Source organism: Phyllobates terribilis, unplaced genomic scaffold, assembly GCF_046119375.1.
Source record: "Phyllobates terribilis strain yellow unplaced genomic scaffold, ASM4611937v1 Scaffold_11__3_contigs__length_659146591, whole genome shotgun sequence".
NCBI lineage: Eukaryota > Metazoa > Chordata > Amphibia > Anura > Dendrobatidae > Phyllobates > Phyllobates terribilis.
Genome location: NW_027362771.1, coordinates 428,541,412 through 428,567,735, shown reverse-complemented (window position 1 = coordinate 428,567,735; position 26,324 = coordinate 428,541,412). Strand labels below are relative to the sequence as shown.

The window sequence follows — 26,324 nt, the reverse complement described above, 5'->3', positions numbered from 1 at the left end:
AATGAACAATAGAGTGCTCATTTGAATTAATGATTAATATGGTATAACTTGTCTGTGAGCATGATGGATCTTATGAAGACATCATGTCACCTCCTGATTCCAAGTGACATTGTTTACTGTTTCGACAGGGACCAAGACATTTTTTTTCCTCCATTGAGTGAATGGTAACCTATGAATATATTTCATTTATACACTGGGAGATATCCTGGTGTTTACTGTAAAAGCAGGAGTCAAATGCAATGTGAATGTAGCCTAATTTTAATGATAGCAAGTCAAATTATTTATTTTAAATATGAAGATTTCATAGGAGGAGAAAAAGAAGTGGGCTTATACACGCTACGCTATTCTGTTCATACCGGGGATTTACATAATGTTCGCCAAAGTGGCCATAGATATGGGAAAAGATCCAATGATATACAGATGCAGCCAAATCTAACTATACAAATAATGTGCCATCTTGATAACTTTTCAAAGAAAGTTATCTCACTTAGGTGGATTAATGTAAGAAAACACTGCAAAAGCCATTTACAGATCTCAGGTTAGGTGTCAGATTCCAATTTTTTTCCAACATTGGGATCTCTGCCTTGAGATCCCAATCTTGTGTTATCTGCATTTTTAACCATAGCTTCATCTGTAGGTGTAAAGTGGCCATACACATTAGATGGCTGTCGGCCAAACGATGCGTCGGCCAATCGTTCAGCCAACAGCCATCTCAGTTGAATTTTCCCTACATAGGAGCTTTTGCTCGGCTGAACTCTCCTGTGTTCTCTATGAGGAAGCCGCCAACTGATGAGTCAGCTGGCAGCTTTCTCATATCTCCTGGAGAGCAGTGCAATCAGCAGTCTGAAATTGGTAATACACAATCAATCTCTCTCCTGACCATCAGTCGATAATACCCCCATGCACATTAGACCATCGGCCGAACCGTCGCTATTGAAGGGTTCGGCTCATATTAGTGTAATGTTTATAGGGGTCTTAAGATTGAATACACAACATATACAAGTATACTGTTGCATGTGCAATATGTGTATGTATTACTGATATATATTTATAATGCAGATGACGGTAAGTATGTTTGTCTTCTTGACTAATACAGAGAGCCAAGTATTAGAACGAAGCAATTTTGAAGAGATCCTTTCTATCTGGAAGTGGAAATTGAGGCACCCTCCTTCCATTGTGTCTAATTTGAAGACAAAACTAAATGCTGTGGATATACAAGCTTTACTGGATAAAATGGCTCTTAAGTTTGAATCCTTGTGGACTACACAAGACCAAGCTCCATCATTCTTCATTTCTCCAAAACACAAAGCAAAACAAAACCGTCTGTCTGAATTCTTACGCAATATTTCAACATATTTGCAAAATCAAGAACCTCATGAGCAAGAGGCTGAAAGATGGGGCAACTTAGTTAATCAGTTTCTCCAGGGTCCAGCAGAGAGATCTTCAGCACTGCCACTTATTAAGCTTCAGGATTTTCTGGTTTCTCTGAGAGGAAGTCAAAATTGGAGTGTTCTGCTAAGCTTCATTCAGAGCATGTTTAGATCAATTAGCAGCAGCCAGAATGCTGCCCAGCTTTTAGGACACAATTGGGAAATACTCAGCGGGCTGCTGGATACACTATTTCAAGCTTTCCTAGGTGGTACCCTAAGTCAGACTAGTACAACAATTCAAGGAGTTTTATGTTCCCTTATGGGTCACCGTAACTGTGGTTTCCTTCCTGATCAGGTTGCAAGGCTTCTGCTTCCATTCGAGGCCAATAACTGGAGACCAGTAGTGAATGTACAGTCTGGGACTTCTGTTGCACCACATGGGAATTTTAGACCCTTTAGTATGTTGGTTGAATCCTTAAAAGAAAAAAATTCCAACTCCAGTAGACCGAGTGCTGGGTCAGCACAAGAGGAAGTACAAAATGTCTTAGAAATATTATATCGTTCCAGGGAAAAGGAAAAAGGAACCAAAGTTTCTGACTCAGATATGGCTCCAGAGGATGTTGTTTGGGAAGTATTAGAAGACCTGCGGTACAGTCTCATGAAAAGGATGGAAAGGTCTGTATATGACAACCTGAATAGGAAAGTTTCACGCATGGCAGGGACATTAATGCATAGGGTGTCTTCAGTAATTGGAATACCTCATGCTGATCAGAATGGAAGATGCTCAGTGGGTGAGTCATTTATAGAAGAATTTAAATTAGAGAGTAATAATTTACAGTTCTGCTGTTTGTAAATATCAAAGGCTTACTGACAACATTTTCTTAATTTCGCAGGTAATCTGCAACAGTTACTCTTGTGGTAAGTTGAAAGGACGATATTTCAGAAATGCAATAGATATTTTAGGCAATGTTCTTCAGGGTGTTCTTCAAGATCTACACAGCTGAAGTTTACAACCAGTTTTACAACATTGTGTTGCTATTAGTTGACCTTCCTGTCTGGATCTGTTAAGGAGCAGGGTTCTATTGCACATCCAAAAAAGTTGAATTTAGCACAAGCAAATAGCCCAAGATTTCACCCTGACAGATGTGGTTTAGTTTTTTATCCTATGGATTTCTTCACACAAGGCATTTTCAGTACATTGAAAACCACAACAAAAACAACTTCCAAAAAACTACTACTAAAACTGTAATATAGGTCGTGAAGGCAGTTGTAGTTTTTGGTGCAGTTCTGGTAAGAATTGAGGTCTAGAGGTTTAAAAAAGTTATCTACTACTTGGATAACCTCTTCTCATACTCCACGCTTGGCCCCAATGAAATAAAAAAGCTTATACTCACCTCCCGTGCCGGCTCCGATCCAGTGGTGTCGGCACTTGTGTCCCAGAGCCCTCATGCGGTTGTTATGACACGTGAGCCTGGTGCTCAATCAGCGCTGGCGTCACTGTCCTCGGCTTTGGACAAATTGAACATCAAGAGGAAGTCAGGGCTGCTCCTGCTCTCTCATTTCCTCTTGATGTTCGATTTGTCCAAAGGTGTAGACAGTGAAGTCAGCGCTGATTAGGCGCCATGCTCATGTGTCATAACAACTGCCCGAGAGCCCTGAGAATGCGAGTGCTGACACCGATGAAACGGCACCGGCATGGGAGGTGTGTATAAGTTTTTTATTTTATCGGTGCCAAACATTTAGATCAAGAAAAACACTCTCAACATGAAAACCTGATCTAAACAATTTGTGTGAAGAAAGCATTAAAAGGATTTTCCAACTCAACTAATGTTGTTGATGATGTTGCGTCAGGAGGTGCCTGACAGTACTCGTGCATGGTCAAATATCAGCAGGTTTTGGGCATGCGCCCTATGGGCCTATTCAAATGAGTAAGTTGTCTCTGTAATGAAGGACAGATGTTCCAGAATAAAAGATGGTGTTTGTTATCCCTCCCTCATCATACCATCATGAACTTAGATTTCCCTAAAATTATTTGTGAATATGGGTTTTCAAAAATTGGCAACCCCTTAAGAAACAGATCTATAAAAAGTTATGATTGAGAATCATGAGAAACATGGCATTTCAAAACTGTAATACTAATGACAGAGTATTTGTTTCCTTTTATAAGCTATTCAGTTGTTCAGTTTTAATAATTATTGGAACGTTTTAATAAAGGAATTAAATATTTACTTATTTTAGAGTCAAGCAAAAAAGATTCACTGAACTTTGGTTAAGCAGCCATGCCAGTAGTCCAGGGCCTACGGACCAGAGCCCAGCAAACCTCCTCCTACGTGTCAGAATCCCTGGTGCTTTCTCCGATTAGTTGGCCTGGCTTGACATAATTTGTGCATAATATAGCAGTAATGACATTCCACCAGGCCTACTAATCAGTAGAGACATCTGGAATTCGGGTAGGTAGGAGGAGATTCTCAGGGCTCTAATCTTGCATTCACAGACTACCGATGTGGCTACTGGACCAGGGTCCTGCAAATATTTTTGCTCAACTCTTCCTATTTTTCCTTTTTTAACACAGGGGCATAAAACACAATATTACTTGGAACACCCAGTCTCTTGGGTTTACATCAACAAGTTTCCCATCAACTCCTCCAATCCTGACATGCAGTAAGCCTGTTGAAAAAAATCTAGATGCAGCATATAATATTACAAAGAGGTCACAGACTGATTTTTGGGAAGAACCGCAGTCTTATACTGAAGTATTAGAGGCTGTATGCAATGACACAATCCCAGGACTGCCAGGTGTCTCCAACTTCACAGTGTTTCTGTACTGTAATGTATATAATGCCACAGGATACTCTGTAGAAACGTTATATGATCTACAGGCTGCCTGTTCTGATGCAGCTTGGTACCTGACATCCATGGAAGAAGATTCTTTTTGGGTATGGGTGTGCAGGGAATATTTCCCAATTGAATTTAATATCACTGTTTGCAAAAACACGTCATTTCCATTATACAACCAAGAATCACCGCTAATGGTTGACCTATGTACTTATGTGTACAATAGCTCAGAGGAGACGAGGGAACTGAGGAACAACATCTGGTGTTCAGATATGGGGCAGGGAATATCCATGAACCCCAAGGCTTTGAAAACTTGTCTATTTGAAAATAAAACAATCATGATGGAGAAACTGTGCAGTAATGACTCACTGTCTGGCATGTCCGAAGACAGTAAAGCATGGGTGTCCGGACTTTGTAATAGACACATGGTAAAATCAAATATGATAAATATAACTACTTGCAATTACAAGGCATGGGACAGCAACACTTTCAGCAATGTTACTTTGGTGGAACAATGTAAAGGGATAAATATCCAAGATTTTGTGGATCTTGTGTGCCGAAATGCCACTCTTTATTTCGCCCTTAAACCATTTCATCCCTGGATTGTGGATCAGTGTTGGAAAAACATTTCATTAGATGGAAAATGTTTTCTTCAGAGACTTGCAGATGTTCTCCCAGTTTCCTCAAGCTTTGATTCCTCACAACTATGTAAAAATCCCATCTCCTACATCTTAGGTCTGGTTTCTCAGCTTTCCCAGTGTGACAGTGAATCCTATGGCTGGGCTTCAAATGTACAGTATCTCCTTAAGGTGCTGGATTTTCTCTTCTCTCTCTCAGACTCGGATCAGATAGGTAAGGAAGCGAGGGATAGACTTGGAGAGGCCATTCTCCTCTCTAGCCTGCTGGATAATAGCTCTTTCTGGACTTCTTTCAAGATGAACTCCTCAATGAGCATCCTGCAGACCGTCGAATTGTATTTAGAAAACGAGAACAGTTTATCTGACAAGGAAGATCTCCTGAGCTGCTTTAGCGTAAGTTATCTTTTCATTTCGATACCAGTGTCCAAACATTGCTTTTATGTATTACAATACGATACTTAGGTTGTTTTCTCCGACAGTTGATTTGTTACATAATTGCTTATCTATAAAATATAATTTTATTATTATTATCATTATGAGAGTTTGAGGAACAGATGCATAAAGGTGGTAAAACATTGGAGGTGTTTGTTTATGACTTGCAGAATCTCCACTATTTCTCTTCCATATGCTTAGTAAATAAGCCCAGTATACTTACATTTTCAGCCTAACGAGTTTTGTTTTATTAAGAGGACTGTATAAGAATCATCTCCTAGTCCTTAGACATAAACATTTTTTTAATTTTTACTATAATGAGATTTTGTACAATGATTTTTACGTTTTTACTTTTATTTTTGTCTCCCAGCCTGTGTTATGGGACCTCATCCAGAAGGAGGAAAATGCTACTGTGTTTGAAATCCTCCTCCAGGTATTGTACCTAGATGCTTATGCTCATTTAAGGGGCCATTTTATTTAAAGAGGGCCTGTCACTTGCTCAACATGTACCTTGTAAAATTCCCTCATCTCACCTGATTTTGCTGCTCTTTTCCTTTTTTCACTGCACTGTTCCAATACATAGATATTCACATTTGTTTCTTTTGGAGCATACTATGTGAAATCTCTGCTTGCAGTTGTGACATCAATGCTTGTCCCCACTACTCCTGCATCACTCATCAGCTGAAACAGAGTGACTATTCAGTAGCCCTGTTTTATTCATGGACTTATGGCTCTGGCCAGTTCAGAAGCTATTGGGTTAAATTCTGTTTATGTTTCTTTCTGCTGTCTGCATTGGGTGGGGCTGTTCACTATGTAAACCTCTTATTCCTACTGCCAGTCAATAAGTTCTGCTTATCTGGTATAGTCCTTCCTTACTCTTGATGTGGTTTCCTGATTTATCCCGTTCTCTAACCTCAGCTTGTATTTTGACCACCCACTTTTTTCCTGATTTTGCCTCTAAAATTACCAGTTGTTATCAACCCTGCGTGATGATCGTTCTTGCCGCCAACTTCCACCCTTCCACCAGGCAGCAACTGACTCTGTGGCTCCAGGCCAGGGGTCCATGTGTAAGTCCAGATCCCTGTACAAAGGTTAAACGGTGAAAGCCAGGGCAACCCTGAAATCTAGCAAATTGAATGGCTTAAGCTTTTACGAGGACGCCCACATTAACCGATGCCAGGCTTTCACGAACAGTGTATCCATGACAACAGACCAACTGGGCATTTATTCAGCATTTTCTCTGAGGGCATGTGCTTTACTCCTCCCTTCAATATGCTGCCAATCACAGCTCGGCAGCTGATTTAGCAGTCTCTGATGCCTCTGAGCTGTAATTGGCAGGGTTTGGGAAAGAGGCGTGAAAGTACATAGTTCCAGAGAACACGGTGAAGAAATGCCCAGTAGAACGACAAGCAGAGATTTCACATAGTGCGTTCCAGAAGAAACAAATGTGAATATCTTTGCAATGGAGTGACGCAGCGCAAATCGAAAAAGAATGGTAGATTCAGGGGAGCGCAGGGATTTTTGCAATTTGCTCAATCTTATTTTGAACAATTGATAGGTTCTCTTTAAGTGTACTTTTACAAATGTAGTATAAATACATATTTTTTTATAAATTTTATATATTTTCTTCCAAATATCCAAGTAAGTCTTTGTTCGCCTCTGTGTTTTGGTTTCTGTTTTTTTATAGAAACCTGTACATAAGTGCTGGATACGCAACCACCAGCATCAGATAAATCCCACTAACTTATCTATTGGCTTCATCCAAAATGTTTAGCCCTTTAAATATGATGGAATTTTCAAACGTGAACATAACCTAATAGTGTAGCAACACCAAGTTCTGTGGGTTTTACTTAGAGGGGTTTTATGTTATATTTAATATTCATAAACCAGTAGTTAAAGGAAAAAAAAATAGGTGACAGCCCTCTTGATTAGAAAGTAGTCACTAATTCACTTAATTTGGTATGGACATGTAGGCTTTATGGTGACAATTTGTCCTGTAGAGCCATACAGTGCGCCGGTACAGAGCTGTGCTCCACTAGAGGCAGTCCTTACAGCATCCAGTATAGCATGCCATTATTTGACATACACTTGACTTGGCATGCACAGGTACAAGAAAGGTGATGGAGTTACTAGCAAGCCATTGGAGAAGCTCTGTAAAAGTTTCTCTTGCAAGCACCCTTATATTGTAAATACTATGCAGATTAGAGAATAGACATGAAGGCATATGGTTAAATGTTTCTAAATATTGGTAAAATTAAACAATATACTGTACCAATTGTTTTCCTGGCATACTTCTTTTGAATCATCCTCTTGGTTATAATCGGCATGGCAAATTCTCATGGCAGGAATATCTGCAGATGCCTAGAGAAGGTTTCCAGAAGGTCCTTTTATCAGCAGAGAATGATGCAGTAGAACTTTTCATCTCATTGATGCATCGATCATGGCCAAGAATTCAGGTGGGAACTGGGAATAAATCATGAATTAATTTTTATATACCATGCATTGTAGCTAGAACGATAAGGAGTTTTTGAAACTAATTTTGAGAGATATGATAAACTGTGACTTCAATTTTCTCCAACAGTTGTGTTAACATTTTAGCAAAGACTTCATGTTATAAACCTACAGAAGACTATGCTTTTTCTAACTGTCTATTGGTTAGGTTCCTTCTTGATAGTAATTTAGCACCGAGTGGTGTGGTCATGAATTCAAGTGTCATATGTACTTGAGATTATCTGATTATTGTGAACTTTCTGACACTAGATTCATAGGCCGAAGAACAAAGGTTATGGATGAGTAGAAGAAGTCATGAAAACTATTCTAAAGGAAATAATATAGGGTTTCTGATGTTCTGCTGGTAGCTTCTTTGGAGAGGTCATAAATTAACTACAGCTCCTGCAAAATCTCCCAATAGACTGGACACTGCCAGTCTGGCACCTACTGAGCCATAAGCATGCTGCACTTTTGGAAATGTAATTGTAATCATAGCTGGTCTTCTATAAAAACTGTGATTTAAGAGGTCCTATATGGTTTCTGATAATACTTTTAGACCAATATATTAGGTGGTCTGAAAGTATTCAGGAAAAAATACATATACATATATGTATAATATATATACACAGTGGGGAGAATAAGTATTTGATACACTGCCGATTTTGCAAGTTTTCCCACCTACAAAGAATGGAGAGGTCTGTAATTTTTATCGTAGGTACACTTCAACTGCGAGAGACAGAATCTAAAAAAAAATCCAGAAAATCAAATTGTATGATTTTTTACATAATTAATTTGCATTTTATTGCATGAAATGAGTATTTAATACAATAGAAAAACAGAACTTAATAATTGTTATTGAAACCTTTGTTTGCAATTACAGAGGTCAGACATTTCCTGTAGTTCTTGACCAAGTTTGCGCACACTGCCGCAAGGATTTTGGCCCACCCCTCCATACAGATCTTCTCCAGATCTTTCAGGTTTCGGGGCTGTCGCTGGGCAATATTGAGTTTCAGCTCCCTCCAAAGATTTTCTTTTGGATTCAGGTCTGGAGACTGGCTAAGCCACTCCATGACCTTGAAATGCTTCTTACAGAGCCACTCCTTAGTTGCCCTGGCTCTGTGTTTCATGTCATTGTCATGCTGGAAGACCCAGCCATGACCCATCTTTAATGCTCTTTCTAAGGGAAGGAAATTGTTGGCCAAAATCTCATGATACATGATCCCATCCATCCTCCCTTCAATACTGTGCGGTCGTCCTGTCCCCTTTACAGAAAAGAACCTCCAAAATATGATGTTTTCACTTCTATGCTTCACTGTTGGGACTGTGTTCTTGGGGTTGTACTCATCATTCTTCATCCTCCTAACATGGCGAGTGGAGTTGATACCAAAAAGTTCTATTTTTGTCTCATCTGACCACATGACCTTCTCCCATGCGTCCTATGGATCATCCAGATGGTCATTGGCTAAATTCAAATGGGCCTAGACATGTGCTGGCATGGACAGGGAGACCATGCGTGTTCTGCAGGATTTTAATCCATGACAGCATAGTGCATTACTAACGGTAATTTTTGACACTGTGGTCCCAGCTCTCTTCAGATCATTGACCAAGTCCTCCCATGTAGTTCTGGGCTGATTCCTGACCTTTCTCAGAATCATCCTTACCCCACGAGACAAGAACCTGCGTGGTGTCCCAGGCCGAGGAAGATTGACAGTCATCTTGTGTTTCTTCCATTTTCTAATAATTGTGCTAACAGTTGTTGCCTTCTCACCAAGCTGCTTGCCTATTGCCCTGTAGCCCATCCCAGCCTTGTGCAGATCTACAATTTTGTCCCTGGTGTCCTTAAACAGCTCTTTGGTCTTAGCCATGGTGGAGAGATTGGAGTGTGATTGATTGAGTCTGTGGACAAGTGTCTTTTATATCTGCAGAGCATCAAATACTTATTTTCCCCACTGTATGTATAGATACATATATACAGTATAATCATCATTTATGGGACATATGCATATTCCCTTCTCTCTAGATGACCCGTCCTAATGAAAGGGATTTAGAGACCTTAACTTCAATGGTGATTCAGAAGTTTACATTATTGACACCTCAGATATTTGTGGACCTTTCCCAGTTCATACCTTTCATGTCCATATCTGACATTGTGAACTTCCCAATAATTATTTTGGCCAACCAGAGTGTGTAAGTAAGATTATTTATTTTGTATTACCATATATTGTTTTTTTTTGTTTATGTTTCGAGGGTCTTTATAATATTGTTCCATGACATACTGTATATTAATAGAGTGATTAATAGAGTTTAGTACAAGCTTTCTCGAGCACACATATATATTCTCAGTGAGGAAAGGGCAGTAAGTGATGGTCACACACTAGAGATGAGCAGATGAATCCGAGTAGGATCAAGCTCGAATCAAATTTTTTGAAATTCGCAGTTTCACACAAATTTGAACATTTGTCCACTACTTAGACAGCTTCTTCTCATACCCCACGCTTGGCCCTGATAAAATAAAAAAGCTTATACTCACCTCCCATGCTGTTCCAGCGTTGTCATCACTCGCGGTCCCAGGGCTGCTCTGCAGTGGTTGTGACACGTGACCCTGCTACCCGAACAGCGCTGGCGTCACTGTCACAGACTTCGAGCAAATTGAACATGAAGAGGAGGTTAGAGATCAGCTGGAGCCCAGACTTCCTCTTCATGTTCAATTAGACAGAAGGCAGGCCAGTGGCGCTGACACTGATTGGGCGCCTGGCTCATGTGCCACAACAATCGCACGACAGCCCCAGGACCGCGAGTGCCAACACCACTGGAACGGCGCCAGCACGGGAGGTGAGTATAAGCTTTTTTATTTTATAGGGGCCAAATATTTAGATCAAGATTGGGTTGTTCTAGTAGTGGACAACCCCTTTAAGCAAGTTGCAGATGAAATGATCTCTAAAAGGCCTAAAGCTAAAGATGACACATTTCCTTTGTATTTTAGGCAAAAAAAATATATATATTGTCATTTTTTTCAGTTAAAAAAATACAAAAAGGAAAATGGGCCGATGCAAAAGTTTTGGCACCCTTGGAGATTTGTGTGCTCAGATAACTTTGACCAAGGTTTCAGACCTTAACTAACCTGTTAGGGTTAAACTTGTGCCAAAAACAGAAGCCATGGGTTCTTCTAAGCAGCTGCTAAACGTTCTGAAAATGAAAATGGTGGAGGCCCACAGGAGAAGGCTATAAGAAGATAGCAAAGTGTTTTGAAGTTGCCCTTTCCTCAGTTTGAAATGTAATTAAGAAATGGCAGTTACCAGGAACAGTGGAGGTCAAGATAAAGTCTGGATGACCAAAGAAAATTTCAGTCAGAGCTGCTTGTAAGATTGCTAGAGAGGCAAATTAGAACCCCTGCTTGACTGCAAAAGACCTTCAGAAAGATTTAGCAGACTCTGGAGTTGTGGTACATTGTTCTACTTTTCAGAGACACCAGCACAAATATGGCCTACGTGGAAAAGTCATCAGAAAAAAACCTCTGTTGTGTCCTCACCATAAAATTTAGCATCAGAAGTATGCAAAAGAACATCTGGACAAGCCTGATGCATTTTGGAAACAAGTCCTGTTGACCCATGAGGTGAAAATAGAGCTGTTTGACCACAATGATCAAACGTATATGTGGAAAAAAAGGGTACAGAATTTCAAGAAAAGAACATCTCATCAACCAATAAGCATGGGGGGTGGATCAATTATGCTTTGTGTTGCAGCCAATGACACAGGGAACATTTCACGGGCAGAGAAAAGAATGGATTCAATTAAATTTCAACAAATTCTTGATGCAAACATAACACCAACTGTAAAAAAGCTGAAGTTAAAAAGAGGATGGCTTCTACAAATGGATAATGATCCTAAATACACGTCAAAATCCGCAATAGACTACCTCAAAAGGTGCAAACTGAAGGTTTTACAATGGCCCTTAAAGGATCTGAACATCATTGAAAATCTGTGGCTAGACCTCAAAATAGCAATGCATGCACGATGACACAGAAATCTCACAGAACTGGAAGAATTTTCCAAGGAAGAATGGATGAAAATCCCTCAAACAAGAATTGAAAGACTCTTGGCTGGCTACAAAAAGCATTTACAAGTTGTGATACTTGCAAAAGGGGGTGTTACAAGGTACCAATCACGCAGGGTGCCTAAACTTTAGAATATGCCCATTTTCCTGTTTGTAATTTTTAAAATGTAAAAGGTGACAATATATATATATATATATATATATATATATATATATATATTTTGCCTAAAATACAAAGGAAATGCGCCATCTTTAACTTCAGGCCTTTTAGAGATCATTTCATCTTCAACATGCTTAACTGTTCACAATAACACAATAACAGCAATTTTGACCCAGGGGTGCCCAAATGTTTACATGCCACTGTATATACCAGGATGGGCCCAAAATGGGAGATGTATAGACCAGGATGGGGGATTTATATAACAAGATGGGCCCAGGAGTGGAGACATACCGTATATACCAGGATGGGCTCAGAATGGAAGACATATACAGTACAGACCAAAAGTTTGGACACACCTTCTCATTTAAAGATTTTTCAGTATTTTACCGTATGATACCGCATGATACAGTATGATACCGCAATTTCCTCCGGGATAAAATAAAGTATATCTTATCTTATCTTATCTTATTTTCATGACTATGAAAATTGTACATTCACACTGAAGGCATCAAAACTATGAATTAACACATGTGGAATTATATACTTAACAAAAAAGTATGAAACAACTGAAAATATGTCTTATATTCTAGGTTCTTCAAAGTAGCCACCATTTGCTTTGATGACTGATTTGCACACTCTTGGCATTCTCTTGATGGCCTTCAAGAGGTAATCACCGGAAATGGTCTTCCAACAATCTTGAAGGAGTTCCCAGAGATGCTTAGCACTTGTTGGCTCTTTTGCCTTCACTCTGCGGTCCAGCTCACCCCAAACCATCTCGATTGGGTTCAGGTCTGGTGACTGTGGAGGCCAGGTCATCTGGCGTAGCACCCCATCACTCTCCTTCTTGGTCAAATAGCCCTTACACAGCCTGGAGGTGTGTTTGGGGTCATTGTCCTGTTGAAAAATAAATGATGGTCCAACTAAACACAAACCGGATGGAATAGCATGCTGCTGCAAGATGCTATGGTAGCCATGCTGGTTCAGTATGCCTTCAATTTTAAATAAATCCCCAACAGTGTCACCAGCAAAGCACCTCCACACCATCACACCTCCTCCTCCATGCTTCACGGTGGGAACCAGGCATGAAGAGTCCATCCGTTCACCTTTTCTGCGTCGCACAAAGACACGGTGGTTGGAACCAAAGATCTCAAATTTGGACTCATCAGACCAAATCACAGATTTCCACTGGTCTAATGTCCATTCCTTGTGTTCTTTAGCCCAAACAAGTCTCTTCTGCTTGTTGCCTGTCCTTAGCAGTGGTTTCCTATCAGCTATTTTACCATGAAGACCTGCTGCACAAAGTCTCCTCTTAACACTTGTTGTAGAGATGTGTCTGCTGCTAGAACTCTGAGTGGCATTGACCTGGTCTCTAATCTGAGCTGCTGTTAACCTGCGATTTCTGAGGCTGGTGACTCGGATAAACTTATCCTCAGAAGCAGAGGTAACTCATATGAGCCAGTTTCTTTGTAGCGCTTGATGGTTTTTGCAACTGCACTTGGGGACACTTTTAAAGTTTGCCCAATTTTTCGCAGTTACTGACATTCATTTCTTAAAGTAATGATGGCCACTCGTTTTTCTTTACTTAGAATTTGTATTATGGAAAGAAAAAAGCAGCTAACAGTCTATTCAGTAGGACTATCAGCTGTGTATCCACCTGACTTCTGCACAACAGAACTGATGGTCCCAACACCATTTATAAGGAAAGAAATCCCACTTATTAAACCTGACAGGGCACACCTGTGAAGTGAAAATCATTTCCGGTGACTACCTCTTGAAGCTCATCAAGAGAATGCCAAGAATGTGCAAAGCAGTCATCAAAGCAAAAGGTGGCTACTTTGAAGAACCTAGAATATAAGAGATATTTTCAGTTGTTTCACAATTTTTTGTTAAGTATATAATTCCACATGTGCTAATTCATAGTTTTGATGCCTTCAGTGTGAATGTACAATTTTCATAGTCATGAAAATACAGAAAAATCTTTAAATGAGAAGGTGTGTCCAAACTTTTGGTCTGTACTGTATACCAAGATGTGGAAAATATATACCATGATGGGCCCAGGATTGGAAACATATACCAGGTTGGGGGACATATACACCAGGATGGGGAATATATATACCAGGATGTGAGACATAACTACCAGAAAGGGGCCCAGGATGGGGAACATACGTATATACCATGATGGGGACATATATACCAGGATAGATCATATATATAACATGATGGGGCCCAGGATGGGGGACATATATACCAGTATGGGGCCCAGGATAGGGGTCTTATATATACTAGAATGGGGGACATATATACTAGGATGGGGCCAAGATGAGGGACATACTGCAGGAATTAAGTATCGTGATAGACAGACCATTATTTCTAATATTCAAAGATTCCATAATAACAGGATCTGTACCAAATGACTGGTGCATAGCCAAATGTGGTTCCAATATTCAAAGAGAGGACAAAATCAGAGTCTAGAAATTATAGGTCAGTAAGTTTATCCTCTTATGTAGGCAAAATCCTTGAGGGTTTTCTAAGAGATGTTATCCTGGAGTACACAGACGAGCAAAAGGGAACAATGTTTACGACTTTAGACTTTCAGGCTCCATATCTCACCATCTACTGTTTCAAATGGGAGACTACCATCATTTTATTAACAATCATTTTGGCTATCTCATACATAAATTTGACTTGCAACTATTTTGCATATGATTAATTATGCAGATTCTTGTCCTGGTGGGGAAAAATCTTTTTCTTCCTGTATACTCCAAATTACAACCGGTTATCACATTCCTTAATTGCTCAGTGTGTTATTAGGTTGATTCCCAAGTGAAAGGTCACTGGTTCGAATCAAGGAGCAGCCATGAAGAAGATTTCCCAAGAAAAGAGAAACATCATCATCCAGCTCATCGATAGCGGTCTCTCTGCTGAGAAAATTGCCAAACTGCATCATGTGAGTGCCATAACAGTTGGAAGAATACGAAATGAAGTTTGTTCATCCATTCAAAAGCCAATAGGTGAACATCCAGGCAAAATGTCAGAGTCAACAAGTCGGCTCATTACAAGGTCTATCAGTTCTGGCGAACAAACACGTCATTGGAGGTGGCTCGTAATAGTGAGATCACAGACGTCCATACAAGTATCTGTTGCACAAGTCTGGAATGGTGGCCCAAAAAAAGGAGAAGCCTCAACTTCAATATCGTCATGAGAAGCGTTGGCTCGAGTTTGCAAAACAATACCAAAAGTGGACAGTGGAAGATTGTTCGAAACAGGTGATTTGGAGCGATGAGATGAAAGTCAATAGACTAGGCTCTGATGGGTGCAAATGGGTCTAAAAGCAACCAGGGAAAAAGGGGCTAATGGATCGGGAAATTGAAGGAACTGTCAAGTTTGGTGGAGGAAGCCTGATGATATGGGGTTGTTTCACAGCCAAAGGTGTTGGATACTTGACCAGGATTGATGGTGGTCTCAATGCTGAGCTATATGTGAGTATCCTACAAGACGAGTTACTTTGTACACTCAAGTACTATGGGTTTGAAAAGGACGACATAGTGTTCCAGCAGGACAATGACCCAAAGCAAGAAGAAATGGTTCAATGATAATGAAGTAGAGGTGCTGGATTGGTCCCCACAGTCCCCAGACCTCAACCCAATGGAACACTTGTGGGTAGAGTTGAAGAAAAAGCTGTATACATACCCAAGTGAGTCGACCACTATGCACCAACTTTGAGAATGTGTAGATGAGACCTGAGGTCAGATTTCGGTCGAGACAACCTTGAATCTGATCGAGAGCATGCCCAGAAGGATTCAGGCTGTGTTTAAAGCCAAAGGTCAATTTAAAAAATACTAATAAAATGTAAAATTTAGAGTTTTAGGAGCAAAACAGTAAAAATGCAGTGACATGACAAGAATTAGTTATGCAGATTCTTGTCATGTCACTGCATTTTTATTATTTCGTTGTAAGTCAGATTTATGTATGAGATAGCCATATTGATTGTCTATAAAATGATGGTAGTCTCGAGTTCGAAGCAGAAGTGAATGGTGATATATGGAGCCTGAAATTCAAAAGTTCAAAACATTGTTACCCTTTTGCTCGCCAGTGTAAATACCAGGATGGGGGACATAAATACCAGGACAGCCCCAGGATAGTGGACATTACTACATAATGCGGGAGGTGGGGCATTATGTATGTCTTTATTGGATTTAGAGTGCAACAAGGGCCCATACATCTGACCAACAATCGGAGGGATGGGGAGAAAAGTCCAAATTTTGCATTGGGGCCTGTTGGACTCTAGCTGTGCCACTGGATTCGATCATCTCTACCAGACACCTCTTGCTATAGATTATTTTGAAGCTATGTAGAAATCCATCTTTTTTTTGACTACCTAGTGAAATTGGGATACTGACAAATGCATAATGTGCATGGCCAAAAAGTTGATGCATCTCTTTTGGTGAATGGTACATTTTAGTAAAGGACCATTCACACTGGCCAATTGTCATCATGTTTTGTCCATTGATGTTTATCTATCATGCAACTGATACATAAAAATGTTGCTGATTGAAACATTTCCCATGAAAGCATTGCTGCATTGCACAAGAGTCTCATGAAGGCAAACCACCAGCCACTTTATCTATGCTTTGAAAAGTGTTGCTTGTGTAAAGGGGCCCATATTGAACAGATCTCTCATTCAGTCTAGTGCAGCCCATCATACTCCAGTAAAATATCACCTATGTAGATTTATACTGTATTGAAAAGTGATCATTTTTTCTAGATTAGATGCAATAAAAATCCACAGTCAAGAAATGAAGGTCACTCAGAAGCGTGCTTTTGCTAAACATTTTCTGCAAGCTGACATGTTTGGTGATGTCCCATCATGGCCACCACACTTTCTGAGGTCTATACAACCACTTCTCCCATACCTGCCATTTTGCCACTTTGTACAACTGAGCGCTGATCAGGTTTGTGCTTCTTTTTCATAATATAGACATGTAAATGTTACAGTTATTACCCCCTATTCTGGGGCATTACAGAATAAGTTCACAAACTATGAGGGGTTGAAAAGGAGAGAACAAAAAGGGCAGATCACATGCAATTATACTTTAGTAATTTACTTATAGGTCAGTGTTTACTACAAGTTGTAACAGATTCAGGACGGATCACTGTATAAACATGCACGTGGCTATCCAATATTTATAGGGATGGGCAACGTGCCCTATTAATTGTCATCTGACTGTGATTATAATGTGATAGAAGTCATGACAGCACATTGACTAATGCATTATACATAGGATTATTGTGTTGGGGAAGTGTACAAATGGCGAATTAGAGACGCTATCTAGGTACTGACAGTTGTACTAATCATTTCTTTTGTGCCTTCAGATTAAATTGCTGGCAGATGGCTGGAAAGATGTGAACCTGGGGATGATACAGGGCCGTTACGTGGCACAAAGCCTCATGAACACAAGCCAAGATATAGACAAAGTAAAGAGGTATGAAGTTTATCTATATACTCCATATCTGGGGACACGTGTCCTTTGTTTTCTCACCTGTTGGAACCACACAAAGTTCCTATGTAAAAGATGAATTATTGTGGTCGGTGTAGGCTACATTCAGCAAATAAAATAGGACTTAGTCTACACTTACCAACCCCTGAAGTTAATAACATAATAATGAGTGGGTTCCATCAGATATGAAGGAGTATTAACCTACCCAAGGTGCAATGCACGTGTCTGGGGGAGATGTGGAAGATGGTATCACTGCTATAGCTTGACGCACGTTTCGCGGCGTCGCCAGCCGCTTTATCTAGGGCAAGAAAGTAAAAAATGGATTACTTTCTTGCCTTTGATAAAGCGGCCGGCGACGCCGCAAACCGTACGTCAGGCTATAGCAGTGATACCATCTTCCACGTCTCCCCCAGACATGTGCATTGCACCTTGGGTAGGTTAATACTCCTTCATATCTTTCTGTCTTTCACCCTTCTTCCACATGGGTGTTAATGAGCATTTATGCTGATATGTCCTGCGGCAACTGCGGCTGTGTGGTATCCATACCACTTAGTAGAAATAAGGAATTTGACTTACAAAACATTTTTTTCTGTCTTCACATCTTGTTATTCATCTTTGCTCTGAACCCTGATTAATTATAATATTGGCCTAATTCAATTTCAAATTTAATGTGCTATTGAATATATTGTTGTATTTATTAGGCCATAGGGTACTGTGCAATCGTTGTTAAATCTTTGGGATCTCTGATGTGTTGATGGGTCATAATTTTCCTACCCGACTCTGGTGCACTATTTCCATCTTTGCATGACCCCCTTTTTGTCTGTTACTTAATTGTTATATCTATACTGAATAAAATGTTCATACTTTTTGAAACTTTATACTGCAATGTTCTCCTTTTTCTAAATGTACTAATTAGCAGCGGTTGCTTTGGCAATTTTCCGTTTATTTTATACGGCACATTGCCTAATTTCTTTTGATATATGATGTATTTGGCGCTTTTGAGTTTTCTGCAGAAGACGTCAGCTGGTTGGTGGAGGTGCCAGCTATTAGACCCCTCGTAATCTCATATTGATGAACTATCCTATTGTCATCAATTGTTTAATAACAGACAACCCCTTAAATAAGGATCCGTGATTGTCTCTGTTCCATTATGATATTAGGGAAAGGTGTTTGATGGTGGATAGTGGGAGTGGTACATGTAGTTCTCCTGGCATCAGGAAAAGTCTGTAGTACGAGTATAAACAGATTTTATGCCGTGTTTGTAGAATCCGAGAGATAAACTAAAAAATCAGTTGAATGTGGAATTGGCTACAGTAATTGTGCTTGAAATTAGTTTTTTGGGGCAGTTGGATCTGTTTACTTGATAAAATGTTTTATTAGGAGAAAATAGAGGTCATTTCGAGTAGGAATTATAATGAAAGTTGTGTTCCCCATACAATTACAAGATGTGTAGGATATAAGGTCATCCAGCCAATGTCTGTTCCTCTGAATACTCTCATTCAAAGAGCACACGTGTTTTTTTCTGTTGGTAAAGATGCCGGTAAGGCCTTGAAACGCGTTGTGAATAAAAAAACCTTTTTCATCATCATTGTTGAAGAATCGGTTTACTCCATACAAAGCCAAGCATGTGTTTTTTATGGACAGTGAGGAAAAGGCATCTGCCCGACTTCTTTGGCAGCTGCTTATTTCCCATGAGAACAAAGGATCAAGCATGCTAGAATCCAGCATGCCTGATTCTCCTTTCTCATGGCATCTGCAAATGGGGAGGATCAGAACACCACCATACACCTAATGCAAATAGTTACCCTAACTTCTATGCGAGCTGTGGATCCAAAAGGGAGTTAGAGGATGGTGGCTGTGAGTTTAGTTGTATTTTCCGTGTTAAATGCCTCATGAGCTTGCATTTGGTGAAAGTTGATATATAGTAGTAAAAAAATGTATACAACTACCATCTTTGCATAAGTAACCTTACCGTCCATTTGCCCCTGTAATTACTCTAGATCAGAGGTTATAGACATTCTCATAGTTGTTCTGTCTGCATCAATAAGTAGCAAAGGTTGATCATTTCCATGTACATTTATGAGCTGGTTTCATGTAGATTCCATTAAATGTTTCAGGCTCGGTCATCTCATTTGTTACTTGACATACGAGGACCTGCAATGGTTTCAGCCCTTCCACTACCCACTAGGAACAGTGGAGAAGAAGCTGCTTGAATGTGTGTCACAGAGGACACTATCCCACCGTGGACAAGTAAGTTGTCATAGTATGACAAGAAACCTGAATTGCTGCATTTTAGTCCTATGTATTCTCCTATAACAGCAGCAGCATAGATTCTAATTACCCTATATACAGGAGGACTATGATGGGAAAACATCAGAGACTTAAAGCATATCTATCATAAGTCTGAGAATGACTTTTTTATTTAAGAAAACAGTGAGCATCCTCAGAATAGGAATTTTTCAAAATATCACCTATTAGCAAAACTGGTTACAAGGGTCACTAATGCCCCCCTTAAGAACCCAACTTTCTTTCAAAAGGCGGGTCCAATCTTCTGGGTTGTCTGATCCTGGCATGCAGAGCGAATCCTCACTTTGAAAGAGCAAGATCTCTTATGTTAGCTCAATGTTGCCGCAAACGTTAACCGCTCTGATATTAACATTGAGTGACCGCTTAAACCACTGCCGATCATTAAACCACCGCTGATCTGCTACATGCAGGCTAATCGGTGGTGGTTTAATAGCCTGTTTAAACCTGCTGACAGCACTTCTATGCACATAGAACGATCATTAATATAAATGTCGTGTGTTAATAGAATATTATTGTTCTCGGTAGTACATATTGTTTACACTGACAATATGCTGCCGACAATAGAGATTCTTAAGCCATTTAAAAAAATTAATCGCGCCAAACAAACAAGTGTTCAGATGGCCTGATAGTTGGGAATGAGTGTTCCTAGAAAGGCTCGTTCTTCAATTATGAGCCTGTCTTAAAACAGCGATCAGGTGATTGACAGCGTGTACAGACAGGCCTGATAGTCGGGAATGATTATTAGTAGAAAGGCTCATTCCCCAATTATCAGCCTGTGTTTCATGCACGCCAATAGATATATATAGGCAGTATAAATAAACATGAATTATTTGAAATCCTGGGGGAATGTCACTCAGGGCGACCATTAATCAGAGCTTCCACAGTCATGAGGCATATCAGCCTCCAGGCACATACAGCATTTACAGGGTCCCAGGCTACAGTTAATCACAGTGGTTTTATTCAAGGTTAAGTCCATCACACTGACTCATTACTCCCTGTACTACAATGCTTCTAGGAACAATTGTGCTAGTCTCTTCATAGATCAGTTCTCTTCACTGATGCACAGTGTTTACATAGGATATCTCTGTACCTTGATCCTGCAGTGAGGTGGGGGAAGTTGGTGAGGGGAAATACTGCATGTCTGATTCCAGCCACAGCTTCTCTCAACAATCTGTTTTGGATAGCTTCATTTGCCTTAGTTTACCTGAGACCTTCCAAGCACACGGCTTCTTCCTGCAGCTTCCAGACAATAACAACTTCTCCAGAATCCCCCTGTAGCTTTGCAAACCACTCCCTGTCTCTTGTGGCTGTGTTAACCCATCCAGTTATGGATGCTTTGTTCACAACATGTTAATGGATTTTGCTTGATGTATACCCCAGTAACAGCTCCTGATATATGCCTCTGATTGAAGAGAAGTCTGTACCATATCCAAATCTAGAGGCATGCAGTAGCCCACATCACTCATTAGGTTCAACTGTAAAAAAAACATGTACCAAGGAGTACCTCACTTTTCCAATAATTATTTTGAACTCTACTGTATATCAAAATATACATATACAATAGAGGCCAAAATAAAACTTTTAGGCCTCAGTTGGAATACTGGAGCCCTTTGGATATGCTTAGATTATACAGTACAGGTTTCTCCCAACATTCACACTAATCTAACATCATAAATCTGATATAAATAGAGCCTTAAATTGGCAAATCACTGAACAATTTACCCCGATTCATGGCCCATTCAGGGCTTCTATTGATAGGACATAGATCTGTCATTTTACCCAATAGGCAAAAAAATGGAATATTGTAAGGAGGTGAAGTGTTGCCCACTTTTCCCCTTGAAGATATGTAAAAAATGATGGTGTTTGAAATGTTTAACGATTAATATTGTTGGTGATGGAGTTGTGTTCTGCCCAGCATTAGGTAGTTAACAGGAATAGTTAGTGTTAATAGTTGGGACCATCCCAGGGGGAAGGCGCTAGGCGTGGGCACAACAGAGAGTTTCCGGGAAGAATGACAGATAAGGACGCGCTTGCAGCAGTAGAAGACCTTAGGTCTGACTGAGAAGCCGATAGAGAGACTGTGGCAAAAGAGAGGCGCCCGAGCGGATAGTAAGATCCTACAGAGAAGCGAGTCATAGTCCGGAGCCGGTCCAGTGTGTAAGAGAAGAAAGTAAGAAATATCAGGGCCTGGGGCAGGAAGCCTAGCGGGATGGTACGGAATTGTCTGTCAGTCGTGTACCGGTATGGAGAAGGAAGCATAAGCGAGACAAAGAGGAAATGCCCTGTGTGGTGGTCCAGAGGCGTCAATAAAGTGGAAAGCTAAGTAGCAGCAATATTGGCACAGAAACCTCCCCTAAGGGGAGATGGATGTGGAACCGTGGGTGAAAGACTCTTGTTTGCTGGACTGTAATGCCGTTATTGGGGACAAGGAGGCTCCAGGGATAGTGTGCTGGGCTGTGTTGAGACAGACCTAAGTGAAGTGGAAAATGAGAGTACTGTAGGAAAGGGAGGAAGAAGTGTGTGATAATGTTCCGTGTAATAACCGAAACTTTCATGATGATGAATGCCTACTGTCTACTGTACATAGTTCCTCAAAAGTTATTGTTGACTAAAAATAAATTTATTTATAAATTATGGCCTCTCTTATTGAACTTTGCTACACCTAGTCCTGGCCAACCGAAAACAATGGCACCATGAGGTCTGCAAGGGCGTATCGTCATCACAACTAAAGCCCACATACCCAGCCAGGACCCCCATTTTCATGTAGTGTACCGGGGCGTGAAGCACGAGTACCTCGCCCACAGCTACCGCCCCGCACCACTTTACAACATGATGAATAAACTTTTCACTGATCTCTGCCTTTGATTGGTGCCTACTGGATGGGTTATCACTTGATTTATTGGTTTGTACTGGCTGTCCAAATTCTTAGCTGAGAATCCATTAATCAGCCCTCTGTGATGGGGAGTTTGTCTAACATTAAATACAGTGGTATGAGAATCATCAAAACATTGCTCACATACAAACCTCATCCCATACTATGCTGGGCCTGTGATGTTCATCCTTTATTCCTCTACTCTGCTGACCTCATGATTGATCATATCCAGAGGGGACACCCATGTGGTGTGAAAGATAAGTACTTATTCTTTTGCACCCTCATTATGAGGAATTGGTTACTTACTTTTATTTATTTTTTCTCATTTATATAGCACCATTAATTCCACAGCGCTTTACAGATATTATCATTGCCCCATCGGGGCTCACATTATAAATTCCCTATCAGTATGTCTTCGTAGTGCGTGAGGCAACCAGAGTACCAGGAAGAAATCCTTGGTGGGATTATGGGGCAGCACGGAGCCACCATGCTGCCCCATAATGCCTTTATTTGCCCTTTATCCCTTCAGTCATCTGCTGAGTTTTTTTATGAACATTGTTTGTGTTACTATCAGATAGGGGTTAGTTAGGGGCGATCTAGGGTGAGCCGTTGGTGAGCTGGTGCGCTGTTGTCGTTTATTATTTAGGGTGCAAACCTCTGCAGCTAGGTAATACAAAGTACAGAGTTTATCTATAGGGTATTATTAGTTCCTTTTTTGCCTGGTATCAGATAGGGATGTATTATTTAGTTGCCCTTTAAATCCATTATAGGGTTTTTATTATGTTTGTCTTTTTGTTTTGGTTATTGTTGGGTTTCAGGTTTTAATGTACAGTATATGTAATAAATCACATTTTAAGGGAATTTGTATGTGAGCACCAAATTTTTTTTTTAACTCTCTTATCTGTCTTTTTCTGAGCACCTCTCAGCTCATTTATGATCACAGACCACATCAAAGTTGAATGTGTAGAGAAAAAAGCCTGTAAAAGAAAAATCGGTCTAAAACTTTTACAGGGAAACCATTTAAAAAAATTATTTTTCGCCAAAAAGAAATGCATTTAAGGAAAAAAAAATTGCCACCAAAGTGGACAGCCCCTTTAAGTGTTCCCAGCTTTATGATGGTAAAGGGAAGTTATAGTGCAGTGAATTTTAAGAGCGAATTCTAAGCTAGCATGTGCTATTTTCTTTATTGAAAATGTTCCAGCTTTATATAATGACTAGTGTTACGTTACGCGAAGGCGCTCGGATAAGGTGTTATCAGAGCACGCTCGAGTCCTAGCCAAGTATCTTCAGCGTGCTTATCAAATATGTCCGCGTCGCCGCGGCTACATCTCTCGCAGCTGTTAGGCAATCCCTGAATGTGTTGCAGCTGTCTAACAAACAAGCAATTCCTGCATGCGTTGTGGCTGTCTAACAGCCACGAGGCATGCAGCCGCAGCGACGCAAACATATTTGACAAGCACGCCGAAGATACTCGGTTAGGACTTGAGTGTGCTCGGATAACACCTTATCCGAGCGCCTTCTCGTAACACTAATAATGACCATATTTTGCTGTGAACATGTTGTAAATAATTCTGCTAGTTTTATACTTGGGGTGTATGCTTTGCCTTATGACACTACTTATTTTTATGATGACTTACTTTGCATTTCAGCTGGCTTACTCCTTAGTAAGTCTACTGAAAAGAGCTAATTTACAGAAAGCGGACTTTAAGGAGTTGACCGGATGGAGGAGTTTGCTTCCTGAAATGGGAGTTACATTCTTCCAGTCTCTTCCAAGGAATGATGTTACCTCTCTACTTCCTCAACTACAATCATCCGATCTTTCGACTGCCCAGGTATGTTATATGCATGTCTCTGGAGGGGGCTCCTGATTAGTAATCATGCAGTTAGGAATTATATGCATTATTTTAAATTTTAATTTATTAATTATAGGTCAATAAATTCTATTATTTAATGGCAATGTCCCCAAAAAAATTTAATTTCAGTTTATTCTTACTTAATTGGTAACTATTAGCAAATAAATGTTTGATATGACAAGGTTTTGCCACATACTTCTTTAACCCCTTAAGGACAGAGCAATTTTTCATTTTTGCTTTTTCATCTTTTACTCTCCTTCTTTGAGGAGCCATAATACTTTGATTTTTCACGTTGACAGAGTCATAGGAAGGCTTTTTTTCTGTGGAACCAGTTGTAGTTTTGAATGACACCATTATGTACCATAATGTAGTCTATGACTAAGAACTGTAACGCCAGAAAGGCGTCAGAGTGAAAATGTTTTTATCTTTGGTACTCTTGGATATCCTATTTTATTCAGATTCAATAAAGTTTTGGATATTTAATTATGCAATGCCAGTCCAACCACTTTGTTTTCTACTTCATACAATGTACTTCAAAATGAGAAAACATAAAAATCCTACCAAATGGTGGTACAAACCTCCTTTTTTGTTAGAGCTGCCATTTTTCTTTTAAAAATGGCGAATAAGTTGTAGTCACCTGTGATTCTCATTGAAGTCTATGGCAAATGAGTCATATGCGACCAATGACAGAAAATCCAACACATTAGGAAACATTTGCAACTCTGTGTTGAAAGAGATTGCAGGTCGGGGAAATAATGTGTCACAATTTTTACTAATAATTATTAACATATTAACCTTTATATTTTAAACAAAATAAAATCTACTGTTTTAACATCTATTCTTCTATTTTTTTTTCTGCAGTCACTGGGGGCTGCCATTTTTATTTGCTGATGTGGAGCATGACATTTATACATCCCAAATACAGCAGCACCTGCCATAAGAGACTGCGGTCGGTGTCCGACCTCAACTCCTATATTGTAGCTGCCCCAGCTATGAATTGGGTACACCCCCAGAGCTGTCCATTTCACAGCTGTGGGGGGAGCCAGGTGCTATTTATTGTAGTCCAGTGCTATGCGCTGAGGTACAATTTGCCTTTGCCATTGCTCATGCAGTGTTCAGTGGTGAGCGGTGGTAGGAGGTCCGTGCAGTTGTGGTCCAAGGAAGCATCGGTGTGCACCCGTTGTGCAGCCTGACATTTTACTTCTCAACACTGGAAGAATTTACTACCGCAACCATGTTCTGAGCAGTAAGAACAGCTTGGTAGCCTGGCATTAGTAGTGCAATGTCAGGCTGCCTGATCTCTGCTTACTGCTGCTGTCACTGCTGCAATGTTCAGAACACAGGACTGAAATCATGCGGTGCTCTGAACACTGACTCAGCTCTACTCAATCAGTGTAAAGCCTCAGTAAGATGTCCATGATGCACGGACATCTAAACAAAGTTTTACTGCTGTGTCTGCAATGTCCATCAGATGAGATGACTTTGTCAATGGCTACAGCATTCTGCACATTCAACTTCAATATACAGAGCACAGTAACCAGTGACAAAGTCATTTTATCTGCAGCGCTTTTCAGACTCAGCAGTAAAAGTTCATTCAGATGTCCCTACACAGACATCTGAATGAGGCTTTACACTAATTGAGCAGAGTAAGGTCCCTAGGGGACTAAAAAATTAAGTGAAAAATGATATCTCCTCTCTTTTCCCCCAATAAATAAGAACTACTGTTAATATTTTTATTCCCTAAACCCTGCCTAAAATTGTATGTAGTGTGGTGTAAGTGTATTGATATATTAATTGATTGCCACCTCTTAGTCA

At 40.1% G+C, this 26,324-nt stretch overlaps 1 protein-coding gene across 1 annotated transcript in view; it reads left to right on the top strand.

Annotated features, from left to right (window-relative positions):
- The first annotated feature begins 1,071 nt into the window (after positions 1 to 1,071).
- The window catches only part of STRC (stereocilin), a 109,474-nt gene continuing 84,221 nt past the window's right edge, over positions 1,072 to 26,324 (top strand). The window contains exons 1-10 of the mRNA XM_073654728.1: positions 1,072 to 2,161; positions 2,264 to 2,288; positions 3,943 to 5,236; positions 5,646 to 5,708; positions 7,621 to 7,731; positions 9,786 to 9,952; positions 16,745 to 16,931; positions 17,353 to 17,462; positions 19,595 to 19,727; positions 24,306 to 24,488. Of these exons, the coding sequence (XP_073510829.1) occupies positions 1,072 to 2,161; positions 2,264 to 2,288; positions 3,943 to 5,236; positions 5,646 to 5,708; positions 7,621 to 7,731; positions 9,786 to 9,952; positions 16,745 to 16,931; positions 17,353 to 17,462; positions 19,595 to 19,727; positions 24,306 to 24,488 (3,363 nt within the window). The remainder of the gene's footprint in view (positions 2,162 to 2,263; positions 2,289 to 3,942; positions 5,237 to 5,645; positions 5,709 to 7,620; positions 7,732 to 9,785; positions 9,953 to 16,744; positions 16,932 to 17,352; positions 17,463 to 19,594; positions 19,728 to 24,305; positions 24,489 to 26,324) is intronic.